A 22,885-nucleotide genomic window follows, 5' to 3' on the forward strand; every position below is an offset into this window, starting at 1 on the left:
TGATAGATGTATGAGAAACACCTTCGCAGACTGACCTTTAAAAGATGTCTTGCTAACAACTCAGCCTGGCTGGACTGCTCGGTCATGTCAACCTTTATGTCAGTAAAGAAGCAATAAATATGACATATGAATGTACACAAAAAAAGTCACCCTGCTCCACCCCCTCATAGGAGAAATGTGCTTCATCTTTGCATCTGCTATTTACTGGATGTATCTGAGATAAAGATGATAAACATGACATAAATAAGCTCCTGCATCGTATGTGCGTCAGGTTTCTTGCCAACGCAGCTCTAATGATTTGATATTCCCTCTCGCATCGTGCTGGGAAATGTCAGTGCTGCTGCCTCGGCCACAGATAACTGCGGTTTGTGAGGGTTAATGAGCTACAGGAGTGGATCCAGCCACAATGCCAAAGTGCATGCTACTCTGTGGTCAGGATTGCAGTTAAGCCAAAGACTGAGGCGCTCGGGTTACACAGGAGCAAACAAAGAAGGTAGCACCATCGGAGCCCTCAGTGGAGCAGCTGCAGGTGCTGGTATGAGAGTGTGGCGTTTGAAATAGCAGGCCAAAAAGAAGAAACAAGCTGTACCCTGTACAGCCATTAGAGTGATGGGTCACCAAGTGTCTTTCATTCCCAACTTGTTTTTTAAATCCCACTTTCAAAGAAGCAGACTGATCACTTCCACCTCTCCCGAAGGCCTCTGACATCCCTCGTACTTTCTCTCATTTCATACTTTTCCTTCCTCTGAGTCCTTCTCGCCTTTTAGCAAAAGATGAAAAATTGAACTTTTTAACCCCTCTCTGTCTACCGCTATCACCTTGGATCTTGTTTCCATTCCTACATACAGACACACAAATTACACAACTTACACCTGCACTTGGTACAGGAGGTAGACACACAATTCAAGAAAAACAGATTTTACCCAGAATCCAGCAGCCGTGACAGTTATTGCTCCCTGGAGCTGTGAGGCAGAAGAGTCTAGAGCCTGACCGACAAATCTATTAAATCTATTATTCGCCAATATCGGCTCATCACAGATACATTGGAATCTGCTTTTATTTTGGCTGATATGAGAATTAAGGGAAGAAAATAACTTAGTAAAGTACATAATTCAGAAAAAAGTGCATGAGGTACCTCAGGAAATATCATGTTACATACTGTAGTTTGTCAAACAGACTGATGCTACCTCCACCAAAGAGGTTATGTTTCCCATTTAATAGTTAATTCTTAATTTAATAAAACAGTGTTTTGTTTAGGGCTGCAATTTCCATAATCGGTTAATCTGGCCATTATTTTCTAGATTACTATGATTTTTACCTCACCAACAGTCCAAAACCCAAAGACATTCAAATTACAATGATTTAAAACAGAGAAAAGCTGTAAATCCTCGATTAATTTACTATCAAAATAGCTGCCAAATCATTTTCTGTCAGTCGATTAACTAATCGTTTCAGCTTCGCTAGTTTTGTTTCACACGTCTGTAAATGAATTTTAGTGTGAAGACAAGCCGTGGGTTAAGGATCAAGTGCATCGGTCAGGCTCACAGTCACCTCTCCAAACTCTTCAAGTAAAATAAGATACGGTAAAGTTATGAAAGGTGATAATGTTTTTTTTGGATTATTTGGTATTTGTGATGGTATAATGATATCTCCAGATGCCATTCTGTACAAATCCATGTTGAAGGCTGGTTCACTGCTGGTGGAGTGATGAGAGGTGTGATCAGTACAGTATCAGTACAGGTGGATCTGGATAAAAACCCTGTTTTTAGTCCCCCCCCCCCCCCCCCCCTCCCCCCCTCCACATTTCCATAAATGCTTCTGACCTTACTTGAAACACAGCGCTAAAAAAGGTATAATTTAATCTTCAATAACAAAATAACATTTCAGTTCTGTTAAAATATACATGAAAAACCTGTCAATATATATTAGGAAACAAACTAATTTGTACAAAAAGTACATCATTATTCTTATTCTAATAATAATAATAATAATAATAGAGTATGATACATAAACCTAAGAGCAAGGTTGATATGAACCCAAAATAAATCATAAACTCTTCATACAAAGAAAAGTATTGAAATTCATCGAATTTCAACTGGATGAAAAAATGCAAATCAAATTAGTTGGAGAAATAACAGAAGAACTGAACAAATGAGCACATTCAAAAGTACTTAATTATTAAAACCATATGAGCATTGCACATCTATCTAGACTATTATCTATTGGTGCCAGTGAATCTTTGCTCGTCATGAATGTTTCTCTAACCGCTTCTGACACTACTGGGTCACATAACACTATCTGTACTGGTTTACTTTACTGTATCCTTATAAAATGTTAGAAAAACAACTTTAGATCTTCACCAGTTTACTTTGTACACTCTTGTATACTAAAGTGTGTCTTAAAACAATCCTCAAAAAACGGCCAACAGTCATCGACATCTTCTCAAAAAAGGCATTTGGTAATCTGCTCTCTGCTTCGTGAACCTTCACTATTATTCCTTTCAGCTCGTTCTGTTTCTCCTGATGAGGTGAATCTTCTGTTTGTCTACTTGACATCTGATGGGGATGAATCAGTATCAAAAGATATTACACTACTTTGCCTCACGTGTACTTCACAGCAGTAGGCCTATCGACTCTAACATAACTCACTTCCATCTTAAGTTTTAACGACGAATCAACTTCCTCGATTACGTTTCACCATCTCTTCCCCTTTTCTTATGCAAATACATAAAAGCAATAAATAATAAATGAAGGCAACGTTCATCCGTTGCAACAAAATCTTCCGTTCCTGTAAAAGGAACTGTTTAAAATTCTTCTTCAGTTCTTTGATTTCAGTTAATTTTTTTCCTTTGTGTTACTTGAAAAAATAAAATACCTGAACTGACTTGAAATGAAATTTTAAAAAAAATGCAAAAAAATGTCTTCTGACTTTGTAGAAAAACAAAAAAGAAGAAAACAAGCGAAACGAGGAGGTGGTTGGGTGGGTGGGGGGTTTAACTCAAAGTGGAGGAGGGGAAGAGAGATCCTGGGCCCGGTGTTACCAGGAGTGGTCCAAGCTGTATGTCTGCAGGAGGATGATGAGAGAAGCAGGGTTCATGGTTGGGACGAGGCTGCCCTCCATCACTCCGGAGTCTTAACCGTCATCTCAGACCCCCGAACGGGCTTACGAACTCTACGACCTCACTCTCACTTGTTAATGAGCAACCCGCCCACCCAGCGGAGCTTGCAGGCAAACCACCGCCTGAGGGGACAAAAGTATTCGTAATGGAACTGCTCAAATTCGGGGGTCTGGCGGATATCACGTAAAAATGCAATGTCAAGGTCTGACTCGGTGAGGATGATGAGGAGAAGGAGCAAGACAAAGAGGAGTCCAATGGTCACAAGGAGCAAACGGAGGACACTTAAGACAAATTTATTCACCTGTTCCACCTCGCTGAGGGCAGAGTCCCCCCCTGCACCTTCCTGTGCAGATCTACCGTCCGCACCAAAATCACCCCCTTCCCCGCGCATGGGGGTACCCGCCTCCGACTCCTTCTCCTCCTCGATGCTGCAGGGTGCCCCATTGATCTGGCGCGAGGCAGCCAGCTCCATGCTGTGCTCGGCCACCGGGGTGGGCAAGACGCTGTCGGAGGGGCAGTAGGCCTCGTCCGAGATCACTGCAGTCCTCTCGCTGGGGTCTGTGGCCTGGCTCCGGGAGCGCGGCATGAAGGATTCTCCGTGGGACACTGAACGCACCGGTGTGGAGTGGGCACTGTCGCGCAATGACTCCAGACCTTGTGGGTTGGTTCAGGGAGGAAGAGGAGGAGGGAAACAGACAGGAAGAAAGGAATATTACACACATTTTAGAGCATGAAACAGTTTACTGACATGACATGATGTGGCCATTCATACTCTACACTACAGTGGCGTTCAAAGACACCATATACTGTAGTTCTGGTTCTGAATGCTGAGAGGTTCCTTCTGCTGTTTGTCAGCGGAAGTCTGTTACAGAGCACAGACACACAGTCTCCAACTCGACAGCAGAAATCTGATCATGCTTTCCTCAGAGTCAAGCAGACGGGAGGAGTATTGTCCTTATACAGAATGGGAGTAATCATCATGTTGCACTAGAAGCGTAGACCTCATTCAACAACCACGCAGTGTACAAACCCATTAAGATAAGTACAGACAATAGAGAGACTTAGTTAAACAAGCGAAGTCAATATTTTCCAAAGTTACAGTAGTACAAAGTTTAGCACAAATTTCCCTCTTTGCGGTATCTTCCCTCCACAGCAGGAGCAATTGCAGCATCCAAAAATTGTTTCAATGCACATACAGGCATGTGAGTGTTTTAAGATGGAAAAATTTGAACCTATCCTTTAATGCCTGTAGAATCAACCTGACTGCATCAGCAACAAACAGTCAAAGACTCTTCGACCAAAATGAAAAGGCACACACATTTTAACCTACAACTAGGAGTGAGATATCTGGATAAAACTGTTTCTTACAGTGAATGTAATCTGATATTGTGATGACGGAACATTTTTGGGAAAACTGTTTATGGGCAAATAAACAAGAAATTTCAGCAGATTAAATAAAAGTTACTTGTCAAGTTACTTCATGAGATTGATGTTAAATCATACAGCAATCCAATACTGCCTAACACATTAATGCTCATTGACTTGCAACATTGCCTGCAGTGGTCTTATGCAACTGTATTAAAGGGATGCGGTAGCTACCTCAGCAGAAATGGTATGGCAAAATCTGAGATGGATGCAACAATGCATTAGCTTCAAGGCATGACAAATATCCTTCAGTGTTACTAGCACAACTATACTGTTGATTCTGCAGTAGAAGTTACAGTACAGTGTGTGAGAGCCTCACTACTTTGTACATGTCAGCGGAGATGAGCTGTGGTTGAGCCCTCTGCTGACGATATCACATTCTCTAAAGCAGCAACATTACACCCTCACTATAAAGAGAAGGGATTAAAATTCAGCTTTTGATGAGGAAGCAAATCATGAAAAGGACTTTTTAAAAACTGCAGGAAAAGTAGGACAGATTATGTCCAGTGTCTAAGCCTCTGCTGAATATGAAACTCCCGTCAAGTGAAAAGCTGGGGGCACACTGTAAAGGCTGGTTGAGTGTCAGCGGCCATCTTTACTCAGTTGATCTGCCTCAGCTTATCTTATGTTATGCTTGCAACAGTGAGGCAGCGAGCAGAATACGCATTGTTTTAATTTGTATTTCCCACGTTTAAAGCTTTTAATTTGAAATACTACAGCATAACTTTAAAAGAAGCACATACACCAAATAAACACACTATACCGCTGGAAATACTGCATACTAGTTGGAACCAAATACAGCTGCTACATAAAGAGTCCTCCTCCAAATCAACAAAAGCACCAAGATGAAAAATCAAGACTGCCTGTCCAATTTACTGAGACCTCCAGGAGACACCGACAACCACAGGAGTGGTGTCGCTCCCTCCCCGCCAACATCGATGAGGCAGATTTAAAATAGAGAAGGCTGTTGGCACCTCCATGTAAAGCACACTCCTGGCTGGCTCTGGGGTGAGTTTACCTGGAGGGTTGCTGGGCTGAATACAGGGCAGCGGAGTGCCAGGAAGAGGGGTGACGCTGGCAGACTCCTGCTGCCCCGTCAGGGCAGGGTAGAGGGGCAGGACGCCCAGGGCCTTGCCCAGCATGCGAGGCCCCAGGCTCAGCACGCGGACCTTCACATCCCGGTAGCAGTGGTTGATCATACGCAGGTGGACATTCACCCGGGTGGTGATACGGATCAGACATTTCACCATGGCTGCAGCATGCACGTGTTTATCCCGTCCTTATGGTCCCTGTCCCGGAGTCCAGGCCACAGTCTCGCTGTGTGTGTGTGTGTGTGTGTGTTAGGCCGAAGGGTTCTGCCTTAGTTGCAGTTAGCTGAGAGGAGTGAGTGAGGTAAAACTGTGGTTTTCAGCAGCAGTGCTACAATTGCCAGCATTGGCCTGGCCTGGTTTGGCCCCACCCAGGCCAGTGACATACATGGAGTAGAAGACCCAGGCTATTTTCAGCTGAGGTATTAATACCACTGTAAGACACCCAGTCAGCACACACAGGGGGTGGGAAGCTCTTATGGCTCTCTTGAACCCACATCAAAAGACCCTCAGTACACACAACTGCTTGGGACTTCTATTTATCTCAGTGTACATAGAGTTACAGCATGTACTTGAAAGGCAGGGCAAAAGGGTCTCACTGCTGGTTTTACTCAGAGCCATGCAGGACAGTATGCCTGCTGCGTCCATCTCAGCAACAGAGGAAGAGAGGCCACTTGTTCTGGTATCAAGCTGCAGGTGGGCTGAATGAGTGACTTTAGCTGCCACCGTGTTGGCACAACAAATACACAATCGCACAGCTCTGAAACCCTGCATTGAAGTGGAGCAGGCTGACTGACGCACACACCTGCAGCATGCTCCACCGGCACTGCAAGCATTAACTGGGCCAAATGGCTCTAGTTACAGACAGTACAGCATGTGTGTGTGTGTGTGTGTGTGTGTGTGAGTGTATGCACAGAAGGAGAAGAGTTCTTACAAACAGAACTAATGGCCCCCTGATCCATTTAAAATGTTGTGCCAGCTTGGTTGTTGTTGCAATAATGCATTATCCATTATCATATCTGAAGAGTGGGATCGTAACTGCTTCCTGGACGGTACTGAAACAACAATTCCGCGATTCAGTGGATGAGGATGATGCATGAACAATACCATACTCACTGTAAGGCCTCTAAAGAACACGTAATGTCTTGTGAAAACACTAATTCTGCCCCCAGCACTTCCATGGCCTGTAGGGGATTTGTTGCTGGCTTTGGCCTGGTGAAGCATGGTGTTGGAAGTTCAGTTCTTACCCTCCATGATAGATATGTGCACAGCTCTCCGACGCGTGCGCGGCACACTGCTGAGGCGAGGCCCGTGGGTGATGGATGGACAACTTCTGCTGGGCACGAGGCCAGCCCTGCAGGGACAAACACAGACACAAATGCACAAACATCACTGCACAGAGAGACAGCTACGAGTGGAGGTAACTCATACTGTAGCCAGTAGGTGCTGCTGATATAAAGACATCTACAGTGGCTTGGTGCCTAAGAAAATGGAGGAAAATTAAAGAAAAATGTGAGAACAGTCTGACCTCTCCTGAGTTTACAACTCTACCTGTGTATTTCTGGAGGTTCGCGTTTGATTTTGGCACTCTGCTCCATCACCTCTTTTGCCACTCGTCCACTGTTATAAAGCACAGAGACGATGCTCAGGATGAGTTTCACATACACACACAAGCACACACACGCACACATAACCAGGCACCCTGGTGTCACCCAATGCCATGAAAGCCATCACTGCAGTGGATGACTACAGTACATGATTGCATCATGATTGAATTAACCCGGTGAATTCAGCTTTGTGTAACTGAATTACCTCCAGTCAGACAAATGCACACACAGACTTGCAGGCAAAAATATCAAAACAATGATCATGGTTTGCCCTTCAACAGTAAACGCAACATCTAACTGACTGGGCTTGTGATTTCCCTTCATATGCATTCTATATTATCAGACACACAACATTACTTTCCATCCCTTCAATCTTGACCTTTCAGTAGTCAAATATGACTATTTTATTATTAAAGGGGCAGATCATCCAAATTAAAATATATTTTTCATATACCATCTAGCTATGCAGATAGTTATGGTTTTCACTGCTGAGGTTTTGAGATATGTTTGAGATCCATGTTCTTCCACCACCCCAATAAGGGCTGTTCCTTTAGTATAAAGTAGTTCCAATGAAAACCGGGACATTGTTTCCTGTTAAAAAATTTAAATGTGATTTTTCAATACAGAGCACTACAAAATAAAATTTCAAAGAGACAAAAATCTCAGGGAACGATATCTCAAAATCTGAACAAAACCTATCCATAGGCTGGATACCAATGAAGTTAAGTTAGACTTTTTTTCTTCTATAATTTGGGTGAACTGATTCTTTAATAAAGGACACTATTTTGCCCATACTACAGGTTTAAAGCTCATACAAGGTGATAATGCCTCATGTGATCAGTCCCCTTCATTTCCCTCTCTGTGTCCTCTATCTTGTAAAGTGTCAGTTCTGTCCTCGGGGCAACAGAAGGCTGATGTTACAGCACAGAAGGCCAGGAGGCCACGTCTTCTGGGAACACCTTTCTCTGCTTCCAGCTGGGGGGTTTTCTGCAGTGTCCTCCCCTCCCTGTCATCAGTCATACTGTCTTGTCGTGTACTCTACCTGTAACGGAAACGGCTGCCCTTGAAGAACAGGTTGCTGCTGGACACCGTGCGAACCTGACTTGACTTCTCAAGCCTGATGGGACAAGGGAAAAAAAGTGAAAAGTGAAGCTAAACAAGGAAACACAGGAAGGAAAAGTAGTATGAACTTGAAAACATAAACAATTCTCCACTCATTCTTGCAAGATTATGCTCCTAATATGATCATACTGTTGATACATAAATATATGTAATCTGTGTAAGTATGCTTTCTGAATCACAGAACTGCTATTAAATTATGCATGTCCTCTCCTTGCACTATAGGCACTGCATCATGGACACGGCTCCATACAGTATTCAATATGTTTTTATTGTCATAGTAAGTGAGACATTAATGTTTAATGTTTCATCTTACTTTCAAGTGATGTGCGTGCCTCTCCGGGAAGACACAAAATCTTTGTCACACATGTCTTTTAGTCGCCCAGAATCTTTATTACAGTGAGATCTTAATTAGTGGGAGGCTGATAAAATATTATCAGTCAGCCACTTCAGACAGTCTTCAAAAGGTCACATCATATTAACTCTGCCCTTCCCATGCCCCCTCGTTTTCTCTCTTTCCATCTGCTAACCCCCACACACACCCTTCATCACCTGAGCCATCAGCCCGACTCATTATTACAACACTCCCAGGCCCCTGAGCTCATAGGCTGATTGTTTTTTTTAAATCACCTTTTCTGAGCCACAGAGGGCGGGGGGGGGGGGGGGGGGGGGGGGGGGGGGGGGCTGCACTATTATTCATGGCTTCGACAGGGGAGCTATATCTCAGAAGGAGCGCTGAAGTGCTTGCAGTCTCGTGCCAGCGAACACTTATTCACTAAAAGGTCAGAGGCAACTCACACCTCATTTTACTGCTGACAAACAACCTGGAGGGAAGGGCTTTTAAGGACACCAAGGTACCGTGACGGTAACCTGCCTGAGAGCACTCAAGGATGCAGAGCAGGTAACTAAATCATGACAGTGTGGGGGGAATAAGAAAAACCTTGGAGAAGTTTGTGGACTCACTTATAGAAAGCTTGGTTCTCCACTCCGCACTTCCATAGGTGCTTGCATGCCTCTGGTGTGGGCGCAAAGTACGTCAAGATGATCTTTTCATCCTGCACGTTGGAAATAAGAGAACGTGCAGGAAAATAAAACAAACTGAGACAGAAAACCCTCTACAGGCAGTGTCATTAGAACAATTCAACCATCCAACAATTCATGCTCTCACCTCCTTCTGATTTGCATATACGTGGAACGTCTTGCCTTCGAACTTCAGTTTGGTCACCTCGTTCCTGTCCCGGGGAGAGTGCAGCAACAGTTATGCATACAGCAAGCGGAAACAGAAAGCCACAGCTTCTTTAAATATTCATGACAGCCACTTTGAGATCACATAAACAGCCACGGAGCTCTATGTTGGGCTGACAAAACAAATAACTGACAATATTCCCTGCAGACAGGGAATGGAGAATGGGGCGAAACCTGAGCCCTGCTGGAGGCAAACAAACAAAGCCAATATGAATACTGCAAACATAATAAGTCTGACTTCATTATTGTAACGGCGAAATTCTCAGTTAAAAGCAAACAGACAAAAAGACAAATGTTAAATAGAAATGCACCATGTTGTATACATCGTTAATAAAGCAAATCAGTAGGCGTAGTAGAGGCTACTGGTTTCAAGCTATTGTCCTGCTCTAGCTGGTGTAATTAGCCATCTGTGTGCATGCTAGCCAGCGGCTCATGTCACAGGTAGAGACAGATGGATGAGCTTTGTTGACTGTGACTGTACAACCAGCTGTAGTACATGCTGTTTCATGTGCCCTGCATAAACAGCATGTATGCCTTTGGCTATGTCATGTGCTGTCTTTGGCTCACATAGGAGAATGTTGGCTCACCATTTGAGGAAGTGAACTCTCTTGTTTCCCTGAAGTACCACAAAACCAAATGGCGTGAAGGCGAGGAAAGCAGGGTTCCCAGACACATCCTGAAAGAATTTCAAAATATAACTTAAACGCAACACATTTAAACAGAAATAAGAACATAAATCAGACATATGTTTTAGCATCTCCTGTATATCCCATGAGAATATTTCAATATTCAAGTTGGACAGTTTTTCTGAAATGTTTACTATCTAAAAATAGTACAGCAGTGCTTGAAAAACCTTGCATGGATGCGGATCAACACCATATGTCTCCAGCATCTGGGCTTTCTGCAGGAAATTTCTCTCTGATGTTTCAGGTGTCTGTCCACTGAGGAGGAGCAACAACACATCGAACATCTGTGTCAGTCCCACCATACGCATAAAAAAATGCAACACAAAAGTCTTGAAAGGCCAATCAGAAAATGCATTTCCAATGATGTGATACATTGATTTAGAGAGACTGAAAGAAGCAGACAGAGGTTATACCCAAACAAGCTCAAACATTAACCTAAGATAAACTGAGGCAAAGAAAATATGGGATGATATATTCAAAAAGCACTTATTGTTTATCGCAGCTTCCACTCTGTTACATTCAGGCTGTCAAATCATTTTTAGTGAAGCAATGTGTTCACTTGGTGGTGAAGAAATAAGGAACCACTAGTGGGCAGCAGAGTCTCATGCTGTTTGTCATTCTGCTCCTGCGGCATCAAAACTGGACTTTATTGATGCCTTTCAGTCTCTATTGTGTCTCACTGTACATCATTAAACAGACATCTTTTGTTTTTCTCTTGAACTTTATTTATTCCAACCAGCATTAACTTTTAAACTCTTAATGAATGCAAGATAATACAGTGGTCCACTCACATTAGAAATGATAAACACTTCATCAGCTCACCTGCTGTCTGTGAAAGTCGTGTGTGTATGTGTATATGTCTGTCTGTCTGTGTGCATGAACCCGCTCTATCTGATCACTTTCATTATTGTGCTCTGCCGCTCTGCCAGTTGGAGCTGGAGCTAGGCTCCATCACTAATAACTATAATAAAGGGCAGGCTATGAGCTCAAGACAATCTGGCCGATTTTATTTGAGTGGATAGTGGAGAAGAGAGTGCTTTTATTCTCTGCTATCTACTCAAATAAGTGACTATAATCTGTCTGGCCAACCCAATACAGACCAATGGTGCCTCATTACTGCAGTCAATTACATAAATGTCAGAGGAAGTCTGCTGTTTGTTCAGCCTGTATGAGTGCAGCATGTGCAGGTATGTGGAAGCAAGAGAGAGATTGACAGCGGAGGTGCAGTTTTATATTTTTACTTACATCAGCACTGTCTTGTGTATGTCTGCAATACGACGTTCCAGCTTCTCCGAATGTTTAGGGAAGAACTGGAATTTGGAGCTGTAACCTTCAGGGTGCTTCCCAGGGTCATAATCACCAATCTCAGCTGGAGAAAGGATGAGAGGAACAAAAGTTAAATGTTAAACATATTCACAAACATTCAGAGCACATAAAAGTTAAAATGATGTCTACGGTTTTCAGCACAGTGGTGCTTGTCTCTGTGGAGACGGGCTGAACATGCCCAGGATTATTTGTGTTCCTTCATGCCACACTGCACTCCCTCAGATGACCCTGATGCCGATTTCTCTCTGCAAGGAGGAGCTGACCAGGCAGCACATCTTTAATTCATCAGCTCCTCCTCCAGAGGACCTGCCTCTCCTCAAGCACTTTCTGTGTGTGTGTTTCATGTGTGTATGCCAGATAACCACTTCAAAGACTTGAAGTGAGTGTTATTTCTTGTTTATTAAAGAGTGTGCAAGTAATTATCATACAAAGTAAAGAATAACCTTACACTTAGTTTAAGAGTCAATATCAGTATGGAAAATCACATCCGAGGAGCGTGAAACACTAACTAAACACAGACAATCTTATGTGTGAAATGTGTAAAACCACTGCAGGCATATTCTTTGAGGAACATTTACTGTAATACTGTACTGTAACATTCTCGCCTAATTTAGCTTCTTTCCACATGAAAATCTATCTGCTTGGCTGGCAGTATTTATCAGATCTGGTGAACTGCAGGGCATGATAAAACAGAGGTCGTGAACACAGCGCGAAGCAGAGAATGGTGCGAGTCATTTCCATCTGTCACCTCCCATTACCTTGAAGGATGTGGGCAGCCAGCATTGCCGCATCCGAGGTTTTACACAGGAGCCGACCGTGGTAGAGGTCTCTCTTGATTTGCAGGAAGACAAGATATCTACAAAGCAAAGGACAAAAATCACATCAGACGGTCTGACAGGCTGGCTTATAAGAATACTGATGATTTTCATAAATATCCCAAGCCACTCATCCGGTTACATTTCTCAGTGAAAACACAGAAGGAATAAAACAATAAGAAAAGACAGCGTAGGAGCAGCAAAACAACAAACCTGATAAACCTCAAAGGCTGTTGAGTTCACGTTCCCTATGGGTGGTTTGAATATTTCTTTTTGATTTAACTGAAATGAGGGTTTTGTTTTTGGGGAAAGGAGGATAGGAAGGCCTTGAGGGAAAAACTGCTACTGATGCTGAGCTTCTCTTAAAGCCTCCAGCCTAGTTTCAGACTCACCCAACCAATCAGCTCCTAAAGCATGAAATTTACTCTGAGACAACATCTGAAGAAAATAGGATGATGATGATGATGATGACTATTATTATTATCATTATTGTTATTGTCATAATTAGATCCACATTCATTGAGACTATTCAAATTCTTCTTTTACAAATCCCCCCAACCTTGAGCTGAACGTTCATCTCATTGTTTTTCACAATCAGCCAGGCAGACCTGCTTCCTTCTATCTAGGCCATTTCCACATCGGCTAAAAACGCTTCATGTGCGGAGATATGCATTAAAAAGCTGCTTATATTTCTTGTTGTTTTGATTGTTTTACAAAACATCTGTACAATACAAACATCAACTTATTTTAAAACTATTTCACCTTTACAGTATTTACAGTACGTAGCAAATTAGTTCCTAAATGTCAGATGAGGAAAATAATGTATAGTTAGGTTCACTTTTTTATTTATTCTCTTTTTTTTCCTCTTTAATTTAAATTGCTTATATATTTGTATTCTATTTGTTTGGACTACAGGGGCAAATTAGCTGTTGAGCAAACCCTGGCACATGAATATTGATGTTTTCAAAATGTCAAATGTGTTGATTGATGATTAATGTCCATGGTCAAAACATGAGCTGATTATTTTACACACTTTTTGGGGAAACACACCTGGAAAGCATGTTAACTATAAGGCCTGTTTCACAGCGGAAAAGCACAGGAGTAATTAATAACATTAATGATGGCTGAATTTCATTTGGCTGGTTCAGTTTCAGGGTCCTGGTATTGTGCATGTTGGCTCACTGTCACGCTGTCATGGCTCACTGGGACACTGGAATAGAATAGATCCATTGCTATACCTATAATAACCAAGACAGTGCTATATTTTATGGAAAAGCTGCCGGTTTTTGGTGTCTGTGGCATTCTAATATGGCATTAACTTGCTTTCCAAATAAATCCCTGCACAATATGACGAGAGGGCCCCCCACTGAATGAGCCTTGTATGTGATTGATTATGTACCCTCTCCCTCCCTCTGTGGTCTGCCCTCTCCCCTCTCATCATCATGTATCACTCTCTCTCCTCCTCACCCCCTCCCCCAGCCTTTCATTCTCCCTCCTTTTCCTTTCCACTCTCAATCAGCACCCTTTGCCCCCTATCTCCTCTATCCGCTCTGTTCATTATGTACCCTCTACATGTGGTGCACATTTCATCTCATTACACCTCGGAGAGAGAGTGGCCTCCTCTCCCTCTAGTCAGTGATGAATGTATCAGGAAACTGTACATGCACACATATACCAGTTGGCTACTCTCAGCTGTGTCTGGAGGCAGTGTAATCTCACTGCTGTTCACTCTTAGTTTTAATTTGTTACTTTCACCTTTCTGCAAATTCATTTGAAATAAATATTTGGCAGGAGCCCACTCAGGAAGAATTACCATGTGAAAATGTGTGCATTCATACACAGAAATCTGGCATGAAGTTGCTTTTAATGTTCAATCCATTATCTTTCAGAGACTAAGCTACTAGGGGAGGCTTTACATTCTTCTCTGCTTCACGACTCCTCTTCCAAACTGTGTTCTGTGTAATATTTATCATAATGTTTTAGACAGTAAAGTACTCAGGCGTTTTAATTATGAAGGCCCATAAATTATGTTTTAGAGACATGTTTGCTCTGTCTAAAAGTTTTAAAGCACAATCTGTACAACTGGCAAATCTGGGGGAAAAAAGGACCAAGCCCGGCTGCTTTCCACAGGTTTGTCAAATGATGGCAGTCTCTCCATGAACACTTTCTCTCGCTTTCTTACTGTTGAATTGAAACAAGGGTAAGCTGTAGCTGTAGAGAAGAGCCCTCATCAACTCATCTGAAGTGAAAGTATCAACAGCAGGTCGTACCGAGTGATTTCCTCCTTGAGAACAGCAGGCTCGGGAGGGTAGAACTTGACTCTCAGACACATGGTGAATGGAGGCTGAGCTGCAGGAAACAAACATAAAACAATTAACAAATGGACAGGAATCCTTTCATTGCAAGAGATCAAACAATCAACAGGAGATGGAGGGAGACAGCAGAACTGTTTTGAGACTTAAATACCGGCAGATTTCTCCTCATGAATTAGAAGATTAAGTGTCTGGCACCAACACTTCAACATCAAAAAGCTTATTAGGGCAGCAATTAGTTGTTTGTCTTGTTTTTGTTCTTTACTCACTAACTTATTATGGATTGTAGCCAACTACCACGTGTTATACAGTGGCATTATTCATTGGTGGATGTTTACTGTACTATCTTGTGCATATTCATTATGTTGTACATACTAATTTTATAAGATATGATGTTTTTTTCTATTTCCAGGGTGCATTTAACATCTGGCCAGGAACAACAGATAAAAACTAATTTACAGCTCTTTTTTCTGTTGATCAATGTGCATCATCCCTGTCAAATTCTAAAAAGAAATAAACTAGTGATTTTTCAATATAGATCATCTAATATTTCTCTTGATCAATCATTTACTCTATAAACTTTCACAAATAGTGATACTCGCCCATCATAAGGCACAGTAGCCCAAAGTGAAGTTTTTTCTTTCTAAAAGAAAGTGTTCAATTTACAATAATGAGAGAAGCCAGCAAGTTGCACTTGTGGAAGAAATATTCAGATCCTCCACATAAAACACAGCAATGGAACAGTATAAACATTGCATTCAAATTCAAAATGCATTAAGTATTAACCGCAGAATGTATTTAAAGCAACAAAAGTAAAAGTACATATTATGCAGAAAAATGGCCCCTGTGAGTGTTTTATTATTATACATTTTATTATATTACTGGATTATTTTACTCCTGTAATTACAGTATTTGTAAGCAGCATTTAATGTTGTAGTTGTTCAAGGTGCAGTTAATCTTAACTAAATTCTATATATTGTTGGGTAATTTAATCTATAACAATGCATCAGAGGTTTTGTCAGTAAAATATTATTCTGCAAAACGAGTAGAGTAAAAATTACAATATTTGCCTCTCAAATGTAGTGAACAAAAGTATAAAGTAGCATAATTATCAATGTTTGTGTTGTTTGATTTTCTGTTGTTAAATCAACTCCACAGTGTTTTATATGGATCAAATATATATATATGGATCAAGTCATTCATCAACATCCGTGGTGATGATGAAGGATTTACTCGCACCAGCTTCAAAGATTATAAACACAAACTCAGAGCACTTACATTTCATTTGCTTTGCAATTGATTTCGAGAACTCCAACCAGTGCTGCATTAGAAGGAAAAACAAACAAATACAAATAATTAAAAATCCTCTCTGAGCAGCCAACACATCAAATCATTCGGCCGACACTTTCGATATCCGTCGCTATGACGTTCAGCTGTTACTACCGACAGTTTTCTGGGGAAACCTGTTGGTGCCACGTATGATGTTACAACAGCATGGTTTGAGCAACATAAAGAATTTTCAGGATTTTCTTTTGAAAACATGACAACAGAGGTCTCTTTGGTCTGATTAGACAACAGTGAGCTCCTGCTGGTGGTGACAGTTACTGTACACAGGCTCTGTGGGTCTATGGCCAGATTCAGATCCTTCATTCTCTCTGGGAGCATATTCTCTCTCTCCATCTTTCTCCCAGGTTGTCTTCTCGCCAAACCAACCCACCCACAGCAACAACCACCAAAATAGTCCTGAGTGACAGCATGGGAAATGCAGCATCAGCAGGACTTGGCTGTTGTCTGCAGGATTACAACATGATCTGTGAACATGTGAATACTTCATGAATCAAGCAGTGCTCACTACATGCCTCCCAGCAGAAAAGCCTGATGGAACAACCGTCAGTCTGAGAGGCGGCGTGAATAAGAGAAACTGAAGAACACAACTTTTCACTCTGGCCCACCGTCATGCTGTACTCTCACCCCTGCAACCAAATCAAATCTGATCCATTTTTAAAGTATATCCAGCCATGTGATTTTTATGGACATGGTCATTCTGAGTTCACATTAAACCACTTCTACTTTTAAAACATTAGATGCAGTGGATATAACAAAAGTTGCAAACTTGTCATTTCAATTCAAAGTTTGGCTTACCTGGTCTTACGAGTAGGAACTATGCAATGTTTTAATTATCAAGAAGGTTCAGTTTTTGGAGCTCATTGCTGACTATTAACCCTCCTTCTGTGTTACAAAAGAGTTTACACCTTGTTTGAAATCATTACCAAGCACTGAAAAAATCATCATCCAGTAAAATGTTTTTATCTACTAAGTAAGTTATTATTCATCCATAACCATAATATATATACACATGGATCAAAATTGACCCATAACACTGCAGATGTAACTTTTTTAATTGTATTTAATAGGCCATTGTTGAGGATGTAGGAGGTTTTGTAGAGGATGCCTTGTTTTGAACACGCACACACACACACACACACACACACACACACACACACACACACACACACACACACTTACCCGCTGCTTGTCTGGATCCACATATCTGATGCCAAAATAGTCTTTCTCCAGCAAGTTGAGGTGGTGGCAGATGAGGTCAAACAGATACTGTCCCTTTGCGTCCCGCTGTAGCAGAAGAGAGGAAAAACAAAAACTCAGCATGCATGCAAGTCACAAACATATTTGAACATGTGGCCAATAAAAGATTCAACAAAGAAAAGACACTGTCCTGAGTTCAAACATGAGAAATAATTCCTGCTAGCAGAATGTGCTTCTGATTTTTTTTTTAAACCCTGCCAGAGATATCTCAGATTCATCCAATATTAATACACAGCCAGAGCCATCTGAAGTGTCTGGAATAAACCCCGTCCACAGCTAAAAGAGGAGCTCAAAGAGAGGATGGATTAAATATGCTGGGATCTCACTGGGGTTTTGCTAATACTCTGCATTCTCAACCTCATGAGGAAGCTTCCCTTAGAGGAACATTTGTGTATTCTGCAGCACAGAAAAAAGCCTGGGCGTCCTCCACTGTGTCCAATACGTATCTGATACCCTCCTCCCTATTCACAGCAACGTATCTGCATAACGCTGCTGAACATCCTGCCTAACACCAGAACATTTGGATCAGACTGGAACAGATTTTCTTATAGAGATCCAACAGTAGCACATAATACTATTTGAAACGTCCCATAGAAACTCCTCTCAAAAGACGACAGGACAAAAACTAATGAAGTGCTGCTCTTCAACACAATTTATTTCTTTCCCTCTGGAAGAATTTTATACACTTATGAGGGATGCAGATATAATTTGCATAACTACATTAAGAGTAATGATTACAACTGGGCGCATCACTGCAGCTAGACAGGTAGTGTAATAAGTGACAGTTCTTCGACTAATCACACGCTGCAGAGGAGCCACACAGTGTAAATCAGTGTCAGTCACTGTGATGAGAAAACATTAAAACTCTCAAACTGTAAAAACTCAATATGCAAAACTGAAATTTGAGGTAAATTCAAAAGACTGGATATCATAAACTGACATGTCTTTTGGGAGGTTTCATGTCTCAAAATAGTTTTAATGAAATATGTAAAACTCTGCTGTCTGTGATACCTCAGCATCTTGACTTCTGTGGCATTCAAGAACTGCATGTGATAGGGTTAGAAGGTGGATGTGATTCATCAGTATCAGGGAGATAGCAAACATTAATCCTCCAGTACTGTTACTGTTAATGCTGTGCGACGTCATGTCCCGGCATGGGGAGTACTTTAATGGGTCAGTCAGCACATACATAAGCACCCATGAGGAGTCACACTGTCATCTTTGCATCTAAGTTACATGTAGTTAGTTACTGTCTGTCCATGCATCTGGTAAAGTGGAACTAATCCACATTTGTATATGAACAATTACATTACACAATGACTATGTGTAATGTGAAAGGTGTCACAACTTTACTGTTTTGGTTCACTCTGGTGCACTAGTCGGCTGTTTTCATCATAAAAAGCTCATATAAACTCACTGTGCACAAAACAAAAGTCAGTGACCTGCTTGTGAACATGGTGGAGAATTAACAGCAAGACTCAGGTAGTTGCTGGAGACTAAAACAGAGCTAAAAGAGAGTGAATACTGGACATGTGTTTATCAGGGGGGCAGAAACATGACTGCAAATGAATGCTAATATTACTCTGTTCATGTGTACAAAGACATCTGCTTCAACTTCATAAGGTGATGTGTCTGTCACCCTATCCTTAAATGACCAAAAAACTCAGTTAATGCAGGTTTAAGATGGGATTTCTCACATCTAAGGCTGGGTATCAAATCTTAATACCTTTTCAGTACCAACCAAAATATGTCTGTAGTATCAAAGCACTTAAAAACTGTCGGTATGTAGGTAGGATCAGGAAACGTTGCCAATTTTAAACCTTAATTTCAGCTCTCGTACAGATGTTCATGTTGCGTACAAATGGAAAACAGTATTGTAGAAAATGTTCATATTCCTCAAACAAAGGTATTAACATCGTAAAACGATACCAAGCCCTAATTGACGTTAGCCACAGTCTGGTGGGCGCTAATGTCTCAGCACTCATAATGACTCATGAGGAGGTCAGCTAAGGTCAAGGCTTTACAGCCACAGTCAGCCTTCTCACTCCACTCGTTTACTCTGTGAAGGCAAGTAGAAGTGTCACTGGCAGCACTCTCCTCCATGTCATTACTCAGGCTGCAGATAACAGGCACTTCATTAGGACAAAGGCCTGTCGATGCCGGGCTTGTCCTTTATCCGCCGTGACTCTCTGTGACCAAATGGCGATAGGAGCTGCGCTACTGGAGGTATCTGACCTTTCTGTAGCGAGACTGAGGGGCTTCATGGGTGCTCGCCGCTGTCACTTCGAGATTATTCCCTTGTTGTAACATTACTAACCAATCTGACGTGCCTGCTAACATACAGGGCCTCGATAAAATGAAGAAGCAAGGATCCACATTAACACATGTAGATATGGGATTAGAGAAACACTTTTTTCAAGCTAGATTTATCCTGGAGAAAACTGATTTCATGGTCAAGTATACATGTAAAATAATCTGCCGATCCTGCATAATCTAATTTAAATCAAAGATATTCAGGATGTATGCACTTAAAACACAAATATGACAAAAATAAAAGCTAAAAATATTTAGGTTTTTAAAGAGTAAAGCATGCATCCTCTCGTGGTTTTATCATTGGGTTAGGATCCCTGCTATAGGGTGCCATGGGGAGCAACAAAGCCAACCACAAATGAAACAACGGTTCTGTATGGAGAGGACACACTGAGTTAGAAAAGACATCTGCTCTTTTGTTGCAAGGAAAGAGCAAGTTTGTTAGTATTCAACAGCACTCCCTCCCTCTCCCCCTTTCTTGCTCCCCTGTGCCCCCTACCTCCGTCTCTGCCCCAAGCCGAGCACAGCTGCATTATTCGCCCGCCGGTCTCTCTAATTACAAGATTGAGGTGATTGCAGGAGAGAAAGGATGTCCTGAAATATCTAATTAACACTAATGAACCTTTTCCTCGTCTTGATTGGCATCTCAGCGTAGCCCTACAGGAGTCTCAACAGATTTACAAAAGGTTTGGTTGGTTTGGAAGAGTTTTAAAACAATCAGGTGACCAAGTGTGACCCTATTTACAGCATTCACTCCTGCTGTGTTGTATTTGTTGAATAAATAGGCACAGGCTCGAACCTTCTGTCACCTCCCTACAAAAATGAAGTAAAAAATGAACTGTGAGAATACAAATGTGACAACAAGCGTGCAATGGGGGTGGATTTGTTCACAAGGAAATCACCTGTGGCCAAATGTCCCTGTTATACAGACAAAATATTGAAATAATGAATCTCAAACAGCGTCACTGAATGATTTCTGTTGAGAAATAATTAAGTGATGCTGTTGCCTGATGTTGAGGCAACAGGGGCAAAAAAGAGCTCTCACAAAAAACAAAGGTGATGCACATCAACAGATCTAGGCTTCAACGAAAAAAGCAAAAGCAGTATATCCAGAATTCATCAAGAATGCAAATGTTCACCCATGCAGTTCAGAAAGAGCTGCTCGCCCATCAGTGTTTAGAGTCATTGTCAGGAAGGGCATTTTCATTCATTTGTCCATAAGGAATCTTTAAGAAAGATGTCTTAATTTATTTCTAACCACCAAATTAATCTGTGACAGATTCATCTCGTGACCTGATTTGGGGGTCCCGATTTCTAGCTTGGGAACCACTTTCATAACAGATTAAACAAATAAGACATAATAAAACAAATCGATTAGTCAAGACAGAAAAAAAGATGTCATTGAACTGAAGGGCCTGGTTTTGATAAAACATTTGTATCTGTTGTTTCATTTGACATTTTTATTTATACTTGAAATAGTTTATGACCAATTAATGAAGTCTATGTTTGACTGGCGCCACACATGAATGAATTCAGTAACACACTGTGATCATGATAAGTTGCCAACAACAAACTGTGTTTGCATCCCACACAGGCTGGTGGTTATCTGAGAAAGACACAAAATAATTAAAAAGATCTTTGAAACGTGCCTCTAACTGAAAACAACACAGTGGCTCTCTTACTTCCTAAGGAGCCCCCAGTGTACAATGGACACTTTCCTTTCAGATTAATCATTGAAATGGTCTCCATGTCAACGCAGGAGCGCTTAAATTAATAAAAAATTGTATCACTTTATAGTGAGAGGAGTGGGAACATGATGCCATTGTGTGTGTGTGTGGACTATGAGTGTGTGTGTGTGTGTGTGTGTGAGCAGTGTAAGGCTAAAGGTACGTAGAACCCTGAGGTGATTTCTTTGGTTTCATAAGCAGATTACTTTCTTTCGTCCCAGGAGGCTGCACTGCTTAATGTGTCGGAGCGATTCAGTCTCATGCCCGAGCTGCATGGAGTTCAAGTCATGACCCCGCCACATCAGCTGGGACTGGGAGCACACAAAGGCCAACCCGCAACCACTTACAGTTAATATGAAGCTCTCTTTACAGCACACTGTAAAATCATCTCTGTTTCTTTCAAGTCATAAACTGGAATGTAGACACCTGGTTAATCGCACATCAGAACAATAAAAGGGAAGTGTGTTATGTCCACACATCAACAGTTAGCAGTTAACAGGTGTTTAAATAGAGCACATCATGTCAGTCCATGCATTTACAACATTTGTGAATGAGGTACATTATTACTACAGTGGGTATTTTTATACATGTGATTATTATATGTCCAATAGCGATGTTTTAGAAAACCAATCTTTGGAAAGAAAATAATTGATGCTATTTCACACCATTAGTCTTGAAGCAGATGAGGACAGGGGAAGAATTAATTTTGTATGAAATCTGCTGAGTTCTGACAAACAATGGAGGAAGTGGTACTTCAATGTCACAGTACTGACACACAAAGCAGGTGCTCCTGATGCACAAGTAGGCTTCTGTCCACAAGAAAGGGAATAGATTATCCCCCGAAATTCAAGGCACACCGCTTTGTTAAAGTACCAAATTTCAACAGATGTTATCATTGTGGCTAAATGATTAAAAAACAAGACCAGCACGTACTGACGCATACCAATTCTTTTCAGACTCCCCCAGCAGCAGTATATTTAACAATCAATGCCAAGAAATCAGTGTTTGAAAACACTATTGCAAAATCATGCTGTTGTAAACTGAGACTGCTATCAACTGCTTTTATAGGGTTATTTCTCAAACAGTCAACATGCACTTGAGTTCTGTGTCATTAATACAAAACTTTGAGCCAGAAACCAGCCAGCAATTATCACACTCATTAGCTGAAGAAGGCAGGAGCAGATGAGGACAACATATGATATCTGAGAGGAAACAACTTAATCAACAACATCAGCCCCACAGGGATCCACTGGTCAGCATGAGCGAGAGAAATTACAAGCTGATATCATACGATACGATTTACTGCACCCAGATAGATATCTAAAAGAAATGGTGAAGCCAAATACTCCTTAAAATGCAATAAAACAAAATGGCCTAAGGTGTGGAACAAATTAATCAGCATATGGTCGGACATTTGACGCCATTGTTGTAGCTCAACGGCAGCTCTTAAATAGGGTTATTAACTTATATGCGACCCTGGGAGGTTGATGGAGACACAACATG

General features: G+C 41.5%; 1 protein-coding gene across 4 annotated transcripts in view; it reads right to left on the bottom strand.

Moving 5' to 3' along the window:
* Positions 1-3,185: 3,185 nt before the first annotated feature.
* Positions 3,186-22,885, bottom strand: part of LOC139286558 (FERM domain-containing protein 5) — a 54,161-nt gene continuing 34,461 nt past the window's right edge. The window contains exons 2-15 of one of the 4 annotated variants that reach the window (XM_070907399.1): positions 17,268-17,372; positions 16,020-16,062; positions 15,981-15,983; positions 14,700-14,778; positions 12,373-12,470; positions 11,534-11,657; positions 10,456-10,543; positions 10,190-10,278; positions 9,526-9,589; positions 9,321-9,412; positions 8,281-8,355; positions 7,183-7,251; positions 6,879-6,985; positions 3,186-3,772 (exon numbers count right to left, since the gene is read on the bottom strand). In XM_070907399.1, coding sequence (XP_070763500.1) covers positions 3,186-3,772; positions 6,879-6,985; positions 7,183-7,251; positions 8,281-8,355; positions 9,321-9,412; positions 9,526-9,589; positions 10,190-10,278; positions 10,456-10,543; positions 11,534-11,657; positions 12,373-12,470; positions 14,700-14,778; positions 15,981-15,983; positions 16,020-16,062; positions 17,268-17,372 — 1,623 coding nt within the window. Of the gene's footprint in view, positions 3,773-6,878; positions 6,986-7,182; positions 7,252-8,280; positions 8,356-9,320; positions 9,413-9,525; positions 9,590-10,189; positions 10,279-10,455; positions 10,544-11,533; positions 11,658-12,372; positions 12,471-14,699; positions 14,779-15,980; positions 15,984-16,019; positions 16,063-17,267; positions 17,373-22,885 lie in introns of those variants that run through there. The other 3 variants (XM_070907395.1, XM_070907396.1, XM_070907397.1) reach the window with 3 other exon arrangements.

Source organism: Enoplosus armatus, chromosome 6, assembly GCF_043641665.1.
Source record: "Enoplosus armatus isolate fEnoArm2 chromosome 6, fEnoArm2.hap1, whole genome shotgun sequence".
NCBI classification, from domain to species: domain Eukaryota; kingdom Metazoa; phylum Chordata; class Actinopteri; order Centrarchiformes; family Enoplosidae; genus Enoplosus; species Enoplosus armatus.